Source organism: Blennius ocellaris (genome assembly GCF_963422515.1).
Source record: "Blennius ocellaris genome assembly, chromosome: 4".
NCBI classification, from domain to species: Eukaryota; Metazoa; Chordata; class Actinopteri; order Blenniiformes; family Blenniidae; genus Blennius; species Blennius ocellaris.
Window position 1 is genome coordinate 18,849,618 of NC_137653.1, and position 14,325 is coordinate 18,863,942.

General features: G+C 39.2%; 1 protein-coding gene across 1 annotated transcript in view; it reads left to right on the forward strand.

Annotated features, from left to right (window-relative positions):
• The window catches only part of slc2a9l2 (solute carrier family 2 member 9, like 2), a gene marked incomplete at both ends in the record, with an annotated part of 91,954 nt that overhangs the window by 23,961 nt on the left and 53,668 nt on the right, over positions 1–14,325 (forward strand). The window contains one exon of the mRNA XM_080494398.1: positions 4,961–5,093. Within this exon, the coding sequence (XP_080350524.1) occupies positions 4,961–5,093 (133 nt within the window). The remainder of the gene's footprint in view (positions 1–4,960; positions 5,094–14,325) is intronic.

Below are 14,325 nucleotides of genomic sequence, written 5' to 3' on the forward strand. Positions count from 1 at the left end.
GCAACAAATGCTAGTGAATAAAGTGCAAGACAAATAGAATCTCCTCCATAATTTATCTATCCTGCTTAACCTAAATAAGTTCTCCCCTCATCTTAATGCTTTATAGGCCGGCAACCAGTGGATAACCAAAAATCAGCAAACATCTAGTGGAACCAAACTAAGAAGTCCTGCTACTTTCCTCAGTGCTTCAACATAAAATTAATAGATTTTTGAGCAGTACTTGACATTAAGTCAGAGATTAGCAAGAAATGCTCCAAAGGACTTTACATTAGTCAGTAAAACTAATGATGTCTTGTAGATGGGTGGCACACCTCCCAAACTCTGCAGATTCAGTGCAGCAAATAGATTCAATTTGACTGTGACATTCAAGCTTGAGATCACACTGAAGTAAAAAGTTCCAATTCCAGTCACACTCAATAATTCATTCCCTCACTCACTTGACTCGGCTGACCACACTTTGCTCATCACTGATGTTTCCATCAGCCAATTCAGTAATAAACTCACATTTTTGCCCTTCACAGCGTGTCCTTAGTTCAAATTAGGCATCAGCAGGAATTCTCAGTCACACCTTGTTTACCCAAGAAGAAATGTTTTCCACTTTACGTCTTTCCCACTGCATGCAAATCCTGCTGCTCTGACTTTGCCTGCTGCTAAAGCTTTTTCAGTCACACGTCCAATCCTCACCTAAACACTTATTTATTTATTTGCATAATTTTTCAGATAATCTTCGAGGGCTGAAAACAAACAGTGGCTTAAGGTGCATATGCTTAGAAAGCCAAAGCAAGTCTTGAAATGCAAGAACTGAAACTCAACAATACATTATGCTCTGCAACTTCAGATTACTAATGAATTTTGAAACTTGAAAATCTGAGGCCGGGTTCTGTGGAATAATAAAGCAGCTTTGCAGGCAAGAAACTCGTCCCGTGCGACGCTACAATCGTAACTAACACACAGTGACTTGGACAAGTAACTTTAATCTGATTACTGGTTTAGAAATAGTAGCGCGTTAGATTACTCAGTGAGTGTGGTGTAAAAACAGGAAGTTACATGTAAAAGGCCTTAATGTCGCTTGGTCGGTGTCAAATTTGGCATTGCATCAGAGACCGACCTTCATCACAGCCATTCGGCATTTGAGGTCGTGGCAGGGGTGCAATGTAAATAGCCTAAAGATGACACACTGCGTCAGAGCCTGACCCTGGCTGGTTAAACTTTACATGCTGCATGAGAGTCCACATCTGATCACAGCCTGACGACGGTGACGTCGATTGGGCATAGTGCCACCTGCAGGAAACACAAAGTGGGGAGATGTGCACAAAACCTCACCATGCAACACATTCCGATGTGCGTGGGTGTACGAGGGCCCGTTCAACGCTGCTTGCAGCTTTAATTCATATTAACTCGCAGATCAGCTTTATAAATATCAAATGGGTTTCTCTGTTTTCATACAGCAGCTGTTGCGCATTCTCTGACACCCTCTCCCTGTCATTTCAATAGAACATCACACACATACAGTTTGTGACATACATGACGGCATAAAGCCACCGTGGTCCGGGCTGACCTTTCGGTTAGAAGAGTCAAACAGGCTTTCTCTCAGTGGGTGGGTTCGTTAATGGGGGCTGTTTGAAGACGCCACTTGTGGGGTGTAAAATAATGATAAGCTCTGACAAATGACAATTAATCAAACCTTCATGCTTACCCACTGACCTTTTACCTGGAGAGAGGCAGACTTATATACGAGCGTCACAGAAGAAGAGGCTCTCAGCCTGCCTGAGTTTCCTTGAGATACTGAGACCATCAGCATGCTTCAAACATAGACGAGGTTAGAAGAAGGCCTTAGTGCGCTCTTCTCTCTAGTCCTTGTAGAGCCTTAAGTTGAGTGGAGGTAAGATTCTGAAGTTTTGAGTTTTCTGACCACTCAGTTGAAAAGGGTGACATCTACTTTCTGTTGAAATGTGAAATAAAATTCCAGCTTCTGGCTTCTTTAATATTTTAAGTACATCACACTCACTGTTGTAGCCAAACTATCAATTCTGTGGTCTGATGGATCATCAAGAGGACAGGCTTCCACAGAAGATGACATTGATCATGAACAGCTATAGGCTCAGGGATCATGGCTTTTCCACTGATCCTAGCAGACGGTCCTTCTACAGAATTCCAAAGGCTGCCGCTCTGCTTACGTGAGAAGTTTACCAATCCGTCCACTTATTTTGTTCCAATTCTTTGTGGAAGTGTTCTGCTATTTTTCATGGTTTTACAGGATTACAGAACATTTCTTTTTATATCTGATGATCTCTGGCTCTCTCCATGGAATGCATACCGATATCCTCCAAATGTTACCCCAACTAACAGGCCTCATAGTTATAATCTTAACACCTGCTGTGACTTGCAATGAACTTTTTTTTTTTAGGTTAAACCTAGAAAAGGAATTCCCAACCGATGAATTCTCTGGTATGGTTGGTAATTAAGCCTGACCCTAACAGTGATGGCAGTAGATTGTATAATTGGGCACTTCGCTTGACATGTTCGTTGTTGTCTTTCTGAGGAGTTACCTGTTCCAGCCCTGTAAAATCCACCTTCACATTTCATAAAGCAGAATGAGGTCGTTTCAGCAGCAGGTATTTACACATTCTCCTCTTAGATCCAGACTACAAAGAGATGTTTCCCCTGCTGCAGTGTATTGCCTCTGCTTCGGTCATGAAGTCAGTGAAAGAGAAAACATGTCTCTTGAAATACAACAGTAAAACATTTATCTGCTTTGTTTACTGAAAGTAACTGTTACCTCAAGTCAAAGCTTGGCTTTCCGGGCTTTGATTTTACCAATCATAATCATGGGAGCAACCGATTTGATTAAAACACCTATATTGCAGGCATTGAATGGATGCAATGCCTGGGCATGAATACCATGGGCACTGAAGGAAATTAGAAAATTCAATATGATTGAGGAGAAGGGAATCCAGTAGGGTCATCATACATTCAAAAATACTTGATATGCTGCTAGAACAGAATTCATGCTTTTGCATTTGAAGTGTGGACATTTTCCCTCAGCTACATACATACATCTTACCGGAAAATTACACTGGCCTAAAAACATTCCTGTGAGGCATCTATAGTACACACCACAGCAATGAATTCCTGCAGAACAAATTCCTCATCAGTCAGAGTGGGTTGTGAAAGACATAATCTAGTCAGCCGTTCTCATCTCCTGCTGGGATAAGATGATCCACAGCTCAGGCTCAGTGAGACCTCTGGCTTGTGCCGCATGCTTACAGTTGCACATCCCTCCCTCATTTAGAGCATGGGATCACTGACAAGTAGGACTGTTATCATCCTCCTTTATCACTGAGAAAATGTCAGGTAAATACATTTTTATATACCAAGAAATCTTCTGAAGCCCTCTGTGACTGTGCTTAACTAAATTGTTCTCTATTGTGCTCTCTCCTGAATGTCCATTTACCTTCATTAATTTCATTCAGCAAGATCTTTGTTTTAGAAAAAAAGGCTAATGAAATGCACACACACACACACATATATATATATATATATATATATATATATATGTATGCATCTACAAAAGCCATGAGGACAAAGGCCTTCAAAGTCATCCTTTTCTCCAGTTTGTGAGCATATTCAGTAAATGCTGGGATTCATCTGACTGTATTTGATGAAGACATTAAAGGGTTTACTGAACTCACCATGAAATTCATCTTTCCATCAAACCATATCATCTTAGCTCAAGTAATCAGCCCGGGGCTTTGCGGCAGTGTTGTGATTAGGATTCTCCCTCTCTTTGATTCTGGGCCAGTGCCTTTCAAATTATAGTTAGCATGTTCTCCCTGCGCATGCATTATATAAAATCATGCTGGTTAACCTCATTGGTGACTGTAACTTAGCTGTAGTGCATGTTTATGCATGTGTGAGTGTCATCTTATGTTTGCTCTGTGACTGGCCAACAAACTTCATGTATTCCACTTTTAACCACAGTGAGCATTGAGTTACTGCTCCCTGCATCCTACAACTAAAAAAAAAAAAAAAAACATCAAAAAGACAATCGAATCTCCACCAAAGAGTTGTGTTGAGTTCTGACTCTTTCTGTTCAAAAGGCATGTCATTACCCTCTTCCCCAAATGTCCTCCATCAGAGATGATATGCAGTTATGGGGGACTTTGCATCCTGTCCTCTATCATGCAGGTGACGACTGCAGTCAGAGTACATTTGTGTTTTTGTCAGTGTTCAATGTCTGAATGCCGGTCATTGACACAGGCTGGTATTTACTCCAGTTTTAAGATCATCTTGTTCGAAGGAACGATAGCCACACAGTTTGGTGGATATTTTTCAAGAGCAAATAGAAAGTGGAAAAGGTTCAGTAAACTGGTATTTCTGTTGAATTTGGACATTTATATGTGAAAAGCTGGCAGCTTGTATTTTCCAGGTGCTTCCTGCCCTTCATCAGTCCAGTTTTAAAAATACCATGTTGAATACCACCATACAGCTGACAGACATTGATAAATATGTACTCTTTGAAGCGGGGAAATAACATTGTTATGGACCAGTGACCCCAGAAGTGCACTTTATAATATAAAACTATCTACCTCCTGTAGATTTTTTGAGCTAACATTCCTCTGTATTATTTTTGTCTTCTTAACTTTTTAATGGTTGAAGTTTGTCAACAATTTGTTTAAGTGCACGACATTTGAAAAACCTAATATTGACTTTAAAGTGAGTTTGCACTGAATTTCAGCAGCAGAGACCACTGGGACTATAAAGACATTTCACAAATGCCTTTTAAGGGGTTTGAAGAAATGCATTATTTAAAGATAATAACCCTTCTACCTTGTGTTGCTTGCTTGATTAGATATGCACTGTTTTCTAAAAGCAACATACACGATCAGAGGCATTGCACAATGTTTGTATTTTTTCATGAGGTGTTGATGAAGTTCTCCTGTTGGTGTTTGGACTGCAGGAATCAAGATGGAACTACCTGTTTACTTTCTTGGCATTCCCAGCGATCCTGCAGCTGTGTGTGCTGCCTTTTCTCCCAGAGAGTCCTCGCTTCCTGCTGATGGAGAAGAGGGATGAAGTTGCAGCAAAGCGAGGTAAAGCAAACACCACACTCACGTAATGCAGCGGTCTGCAGTGGTTGTATATTAATAGTGCTCAAAGGAGGCAAAAGTGATGAACCGGTTAAAGAGTCTTGGGTGATTTTTTCCCATTTTGATCCGTTGTACATAGCTTAGGCTGCTGCAGATGTTAATGCTCCTTCTGGATGCAGAATTCACAGGGCTCGGTGGTCCATCAACTGTCTACTGTTGTCGAAGGAAAGAAAAAAAGATTAAAAAAAAAAAAAAAATGTCTACTGTTGAAGTATCCAACAAACACCACATATACATTAGAAATGGACCCCAGAGCAATCGCATTAGGTGTTCTGTTCTTGTAAATCACACATTCATTACCATCAGGTGGATGCTTGGGGGCCTATCAGTTGCTTATCCCAGGACCGCCTGCCAGGGTGCAATATGGAAATAACATAGATCGCTTGGCACCTTTAATAGAAGCCTTTTATTCCTTAATTGCTGAGACCTCTTTCAATAGGAAGTTATATCCTGACACAAGGCAAATGTAATACTCATTTTGAGGTGTTGGATGGCCACCCATGCCTCAATAGTTTGGTGTATGGTTTTGGACATTTCATTTATAGGAGTGGAAACAGAATTTCCTTGTAGCTGTGTTCTAATCTCAGTGGTTATATCAGCTGCCGTGCACACAATAGAAATTCATTTCTAACTTTAATGATTCATACATATGCTGTTCTCAAGGTGCAGCACTCATGTCACATTTTACATTTACATCTATATTTTACATGCACTCTGAATAGTTGATCACATTTACATAAAACAGTAAGACTATGGGTGTACAACTACACTGACTGGAACAAACTCATGACCTGCATACAGCACTCATTGCACACACATTTTGTGATAAACTGACTCATTGAATTCTGTACACAAACTTGTAATGTCAGTTGCAAAGCATAAACTACAAATCCACAGTCTCAGTTGAAATATTTTCACTATACGGTAGTTATCAGAATACCCATGTGAAAGGCAAAGTGAATTTAATAACCTGTCCTGGTCAGTGATTTTAATGCTGTCCAGTGGGCATACTTCTTTACTCCCTCCCAATTATTAGCTTCAATTTTTCACAGCTGTCATTTTTACTTGCCACAGCGAGAAAAGCACAGGTGGAATTATTAACATCAGTGGAGACTCTGTGCCATTAAGTATCCCATTAAAAACCATGACAGTGAATGAGTATGTCCTATAGACGAAACACATCAAAGTGGAAGGCATTCATTATTAATATGCTCATGATTTTCCTGCTATTGGAAGTCAAAGTGTCCCCTGATTGAAAATGTATTATCCCCCTTACCCTCTCCAACATATTCATCCCACTATAAGCCTAATATCAACCACACTGGCATGCACTGTATTAAGTTTGTCTTTAGTTTAAAGCTCGTGTTGTAAAAGGTTGTTTCTATCCCGAATGGTGCAATCAATCCGATGAAAATTTCATAGTGCCATTTCAATACTTACTTGTGGACAGATCATTTTAGCCACCAAGAGAGTGAGGCTGCATCTAATTGGTTGTTTTAATAATGACATCCATTACTTTGCAGCATATATATATATTTTTTTTTTCTGTTTTGGCATATGTATTTACAGTTTGAAAGCTGGCATCAATTGAAAGCGTTGGAAACCAGAGTTATTTCTATTTTAAGGCATGTTTTGAAGCGCTGGTGAAAGGCTTGCAGAGGCACTCACCCACTCTCAGCACCGTTGAAAAGCTATAAACATCAAAATCAAAGGATTGGGCAATTTTCCATGCCTCCTCTTGATTCTCAAAATCAATCAATGAGTGTCTTTCTGTCTGCCATCTTTGTGCAACTCTTGGCCTCTTGTCCCTGTGTTACGTTTTGTCTCGTACAGTCCACATACTGTAATTTCCTGACGAATGAACAGTTCAGCTACAGCTACAAAAATTTCCTCTAGCACTAAGGGTAGAGGAAGTTTTAATTTATTTATTTTCAACATATAACTGTATTTGCCACAAAATCAATTAAAATGCAGTAAGTTATAGTAAATAGCGCAATCTATCAACCTTTTTTTGGGATGTGTTAAACATACTTTTGATTTTTACATTTGCAGTTGCTAAGACTGTGAATGGTGCATTATGTCCCAGAGATATATAAGTGTATCCTGGTTTGTATTGAATTACTATATAATCCTGTTCAATTATATAAAAAAAAAAAAAATGCTAGCATCTTTGTTATTTTATTTTAGGCATGTGGGGTTGGGACAGTAAACAGGAAAATGATTTTCAATTCTTGTAAACTCATGATTGATTCACAACAAAAAAGTCGATTAGACAACAAACTTGATGTTATAATCAGGAAGCTTTTACCTTGATGAAAGAAATACATCTTCCAAAATAGGACAGATTCCTTTTTTTATGATGTGTTTTCAGCAAAGTTTGGTTGAGTGTGATTGATTCTCTCAATGAGTTCATCTGTTGTTGCATTTGTTGGAGGAAGATGTTTATTAATCATCATTAGCGAGAGCTTCCTCGAGGCTACAGAAAGAGCAATTTTTTCCACAAACTTTTTGAATGATTAATGTTGTATGGTTCATCTTTTATGGCAGTATATATTCATACATGTGAAACTGCTCAGATACATTAAAAAAAAAAAGATTTACCATGTCACTGAACTAATATATTTTGACATAATTAAGTAGTGATCTATTTTCAACATTTGAAAATCACTCATCTTTTATTATTTTGTACATATTTATCTCTATAGCTTATATCTTTTGTACAACTGTCCATTTAGTTATATTCTCTGAACCCGGTTACTAACATTTTGTTGGTTGTACTGATCACTATCTCAGAGGCTGCAGGCTCGTCCCAGCATGCTCAGATATGGATGCTACTGGAAGCAACATACACACAGGCAGCATAAATGTATGCTAATATTTATTTTAAGCTGCTAATGCACAACATGTGCCATGGATATACAGTAATGCATGGTCATGGTGTTGTCAGGGGGATTAAATCCGCACATCAATGAAGTATTTCTCCAACAGTAAAACTGGAGTTTCGTGAACCAGCTTGCAGGCCTGACTTTTCTCTGAAGACGGCAGCTTCTGCTAATGTTGCCATCTCAGTGAGCAAGACACAGAGAGATTCTAACTCCATTACTCACTGTATAGCAGTAAGCTATATATAATGGAGTTTTAATTTGTGATGTTGTACATTTTTTCTTTTTTTTTTCAAAGATCTGGACAGGCAGTCAGTTCAGCCCTACTACTGTGAAGTCATGCTGTCATGATTGATGCAGGATGTGGTCTAACAGTGTCTTGCTGCAGAAGACAGCAATTGCTGAGAAAGACATCGTCTGTATGGGCGCTAATGTTTTTCTAAAAACTCAATATAACTCTCAGAAATTATAGTCGTTTTCCACTGTGCAAGAAATTCATGCCATGGGCTATAATGGAGCTCCAAACCCCATACCACCTATTTTCAGTCTGCAGGTGCAACATCTGTGGCTTTGGGAGAGAAAAAAAAACAACTCGAAATTTCGATTCGTCTGACCACATAACAGTTGTTTGTTTTTTTTGTCCAACCCATGCAAGTTGTTTTGATACAGGGCAAAATTAAAACACCACATTTGTCAATAATTGGCACCCTTGCTCACATCTGGAGCATCTGCTTCAAGGTACTGGTCCTGGATATATGGCCATGGCTTTGTGGTAGTTGCACATGCCACCGCCAGGTTCCCCCACAGAGACAGAGCTTTCCAACACCATAACTTCTTTTATTAAAGTAAACTCACACCATAAAGTCTACACAAAGCTTTCCAGCCTATGTCTCCCACCTGTCACCCTGTGTGTTTGGCGGCTCCTCCTTTTATGGGCAGAGAGGTGATGCAGCACACCTGATTCCTATCAGGGGCTTAATCACCAGTCACAGTCTTCAAGTCTATTGCTGAACAAATGAGCCATAACAATCAGTCTCGTTGATGGCCTGATTTCTACAACAGGAGGCAGCTTGAGTTGACTGAGAAAATCAGCTAAATCAGCAGTCCAGGGGACCAGAGTCGATGCTGTAGAGGGCTACAAATATTTCTGGTGCGCATATAGACAATGAACTGGACTGGGTTAAGAACAATGAAGCCTATTACAAGAAGTATCAAAGCCGTCTCTATGTTTTGAGGTTGCTGAGGTCCTGCAATATCTGTTGGCCACCTTCTGTTATGAATTAAATGTGGCTTTATTAAACTTGCTGCATCCTGAAGCAACACCTTGACCAGACTGTCCAAAGGTCACCAGTGCATCATCCACATCTGGCAGCATGAGATACACAAGTAGTTCAAATACTCTGCATGACTTCAGCTCCTACTTTCAATGCAATCTTCTGAAATATTGTAATATTGCGACATGAAAAGGAACAGCATGGGGTATAGATATAGCTGGAACCACATGCGTTAACTGAGCGGCGAAACATGACGTCAGACACGACTTTGATCAATTTTGTCTCAAGGGTGGTTTGCTCTCTTTGATCTTTATGTCCATGCATTATAAATGTGTATCCTCTGTAGTTTTAGTTGTTTGGCTTCTTTGCGAAATTCAATATCCTGTTTATTTCTACTGAAGTTGAGATTTCAGTAAAGTACAGCAGTGATGGCTTAGTGTAAAAGGTCATTGGACAAAGCAGTTTGTATGATGATGATTTAAAACTGAGTGACAAAATAATTCTATTATTTGCAATGAACTATTTTAATCTGCAGTGTCAGTAACAATATGATCATATGTACAATAACTTTCAGCAGAGACATTGCTGTTTTTGTGGCAAGAGGCATTTTCTCAGCTGGCTTTTATTTGTGGACTTTATTTTTAGAAGATATTTATCGTGTTGTACGTCTTTGCTAAATTCTAATTGATTATATCTGACATGTTTGTATGTAATTTCCTTAACCAACAGTTATATTTCATCTTATCACTTTCTAATTCATACTTGTGGTGCTCTGGCTCCGTCCAAACAGTGTCATGTAAAGTTTTCAGAATTTATCGAGTAGCTTAAGGTTCTTTATGAAAGTTAGAACTGAATAGACACAGCTCACTGTCTTTGATTCTCTGTTAATCAGACTGTTCACGGAATAAGTAAAGCTCTAAATTTATACTTTTAGAAATGACTAATGATATTGTTGCATTTCATATAGCAAGTGTGTTGGTACAGACTGGAAAGATACTGCTAGTTTTTATGTCAGCAAGCAATTGGAGTTTTGTTCCATCAACTTGTATTAGTTTACACTTAATTATTGAATGTTTTTCAAAAGGTTATATTTAAAAAAACATGAATTGCTTCAGTCATGACACCATACAAGTCAATTTCCTTTTTTTTTCATGAACTGTACAATCTTTTTCTGACATGGACTGATAACTACATTAATCTAAAATCAAGCTTCACACAGTTTAAATATAATTGATGAAATTGTCAGTGCTGCTCTTGCACAGTAAGTATTATAATATTATCTTTCTTTGATTCAATCGCTCAAAGATAAGACGCTCAGCATCTGATGAAAATTAATATATGGTAAATAATACATGAATGGAAGCACTGAAAAGGTGCTTTCAAATTGCTTCAAAAAGTCTGACTTTCACAAGGTATCGACCACAGTTATCAGACATTAGTTTAAAGCGTGTGCTCTCTATAATGAGAAGAAGGGAGGAGATGCTGTGTTTGTTATCAGTGTATTCAATGATATCGCTCTCTAAAAGTTTCTTTCCAAAATGCCTTTTAATTCTGTAAACTTACAATTAATCCTTTCTTAATTGTTTTAAAACTCAGACATTTTCAGCGCTCATTCTTGTTTTGCCATCTGTCTTTGTTTATTGCTTCTCTCACCAGATGAATATTTCTAACCTTAAGGCCATTCAACAATTTGAAATCAAGTTTTGTGTTTCGTTTTTTTACACATAATGACATTTCTTTCAGTAATTCAAAACTTCTATTGTAATCAAACAATACAGTTGGAAAAGCTGCTTCCATCTACTCTACTGTCTGAATAACTCCTTGAAAATAAGCACCTTGAAAATAATAATGGCTGCTTCAAGCACATTTTGTCTCGGCTACCTTCACATTTTTGCCTCAAACTGCCAGCGAACATTTTGCTGGCACGAGTGTGCACAGTGCGGCAGACCCATGTTGTTGGTTTGTGCTACAGCAATGCATAAAAATCTCCAGGCCCGGTCCTGAAGTGTCCCATTATTGTCCTGCAGCGCCAGACAAGAGCAGCATGTTCACTTGTGCCCCGTCTTGTCTCCTGTCCTGTCATATGTCTGCTGTAGGCCAAACCTCCATTTGAACGTTACAAAGGTTAAAAGCTTCATACACACAAAGCTGTCAGCACAGTTGCAACATGGCTCTTAATTTAATAATTGCCTTGCCGCTGCAGTAATTTATTTTCTCACTCTGACTTTATCCAGGAATACTCAGTACTCACCTTCCAGCCAGCCACAACTGGAACTGTAAAGTAGGAAGTACCACATGAGGTCCTACCCTTCCAATTCAACAATTCACTCATGATCCATCATGCATTTACAGTTTGAGCTTGTCTATCTCTCTGTTCTTCTCCCACTGTAAAATAACTTAAAACAAAGTCTCTCATACTTTGTAACATGTGGGACTGAATCTAGACCTTTTTTTGATGGTTTAAGAGATCATGTCAGACTGCTGCTTTGCTTCAGATTTGCTTGATTAATTCACTTCAATATGTTTTACTGTGGAAATGGTTTGTTTCAAAGATGATTAAGATAAATGGTTTGTGTGGCGTGTAGTGGTTAGCACAGCTTCGCAGTGAGAATATTTCTACTGGGCTTGCAGGTCTTTTGTGTGATGTTTATTTATTTGTTCTCTCATAGGACACATTGGCATTCACACATTGGCCCTCCCACACTCCCTAAACATGTATTTCAGATAAATTGGTTCTCTCCAAAATGGTAGTTGGATAAAGAAGTATAAAATACAGATGCATACTAGTTAGAGCCAACGTTGCATATGACAACAATTTCCGTGGGATAACCAGCTTCATCTGATTTATCTTAGTCTTTTTCTGATGCGGCTTCATAGGAGCCGCCAGCTCCTTGATGTTGGCCAGATTAACGAAAGCAGCACAAGGTACAAACATGACAAGACAAACAAAGACACTGACTTGTTGAAAGAGTCTGTGATGCATATTTGCTTTTGAGAAGTTTCCAGCTGGTCTGGATCCAAATCACAAGAACCGATCACAAGTTATCCTGGCCAGTTCATCATCATTTTTAATGAATTTAAAACACAATCTACTTCCTCCTGAGTTGCGTCCAACTTTATTTTGGCCCACACTTCATAATAATGTTTTGATGAGGTGATCCTTATGCCGTGGTCCCAACCTGTTGTACTTGCAAAAACATGGGCAAAATTTGGGGATCCATATGTGGTGAGTACCACCTCTGTATGGCTTTGGAGCATGCAGCACTTTTAGTGCATGAGGAACTTTCGCTGCGGTCGGGCTACGGATTCACTCAAGTACGGGTGACCAACGTGCCTTCTACAGCCAATGAGTGCACAATGCACTTATCTTGTCCGTGAGACTTTTAAGTTTGTTTTTTAAAGTTTTTTACATTTGTAACATTTCAGTGACCTAGGATGAATAGTAATCTATTGTTACACAAATAAGACAGTTTAAAATTGCAGCGGGGTAAGAAAATAAATAAATACATAAAAAGCGGGTCCCGATGTCAGACTAAAAACATTTAGACAACTTATTTCAATAAATTAGGTACTCGTTAAACTGTTGGAAGGCCGTCTATCCATATGTTAACAAGCTGCATGGCTCATACGGACACAGTGCGATTTTATACCGTGTCTTTTTTGTGTGTAAAAAATACATTACTATTCATTCTGGAAGACAGAAATGTTACAAATAATTCACTGATTACAATAAGTCGTCTATCTGGGATAAAACCTATACCTCCCGACATCGGGCAGAAAAACTCACGTGTGTCGAACTTGCACGCTCTTACAACATGTGAGTGAGTGAGGACACCTTAAGTGAGCAGCACGTGGGGGTATGGCCTCCGTATGATAACGTGGCAATCGCACAGAGATCGTACGTTGTAAGCATGTTGTAAGGACATGCAACTCACTTAGCACATGTGCAACGTATGATGCACGCAACTGCTCACAGCCAGCGTGTTGTGTGGGTTACATACTTATACCTTGCACAACTGTGCGAGTAACGTGCATTGGCGTATTCCCTCCCTGCTCTTGAAACTCCCTCAAACACGTTTTCAGAAAAACGTGGCAGCTGTGGCCTCCCCCCAAAAAACATACGGACTAAAAAAAAGGTCTTTCTTTCACATTTCATTTCACAAAACTTTAACTTTAAGCAGCGATAACACCATTTGTTTTTGTTATCCATCCATCCATTGTCCGCCGCTTATCCGGGGCTGGGTCATGGGGGCAGCAGTCTAAGGAGGGTAATGTTAGGGATTCATAACATCTTAACTTGATCAAATATGCATAAAGCCGTTCATCTTCACTCTGCATCCTAGAAGTGTACAGATCAGGATCATTAGAGCACTACCACCAATAACTGCGAGACGACAGTCTGCAACTGAATGATTCTGACTGGGAGAAGAAACATGATAAGAGTTTTTCTGTGACAGGTTGTGAGAGATGGTCAGAAACTTTGAGCCTTTACACAGTATGTGACCACTCCATCACGTTTATTCAGTTTGGACATTTCCAAAAATCTTTCCTGTTTGCCTCGCATTGTTTTTCTTCATTAAAAGCCACAAACTTCTCCTCGAGTGTACACGGTGAGCTCCACTCAGCCGTTGTCAATTTCCGTCATTGGTTATATCAGAGAAAATTATGATCCGTCTTTTCCAACCAAAACAGTCAAAAACACTGCCATTTTGCACATTTGACTCAGAGCCCCTGATCTCAGCTCACAATTTGTGAAGGCTGGGTACACTCCGGGTTTATTTATGTGTTTATTTTATATCTTATTCTTTCCATGATGATGGGTAAGGCTCCACCTGCCTTGCCTCTCCTGAGCGCTTCTTTTTTGATCTGCAATATCTTTTTCTGAGATCTTTACCCAATGTGGAGGTAAATAAAATTTATTGTCATTCCAGAAAAATAATAATAATAAAAAACTATTTAAATACGCACTAGTGAGAGTTCATATCACTCTGTCAAGTTCCAGATTCAGCATGGTGTGCA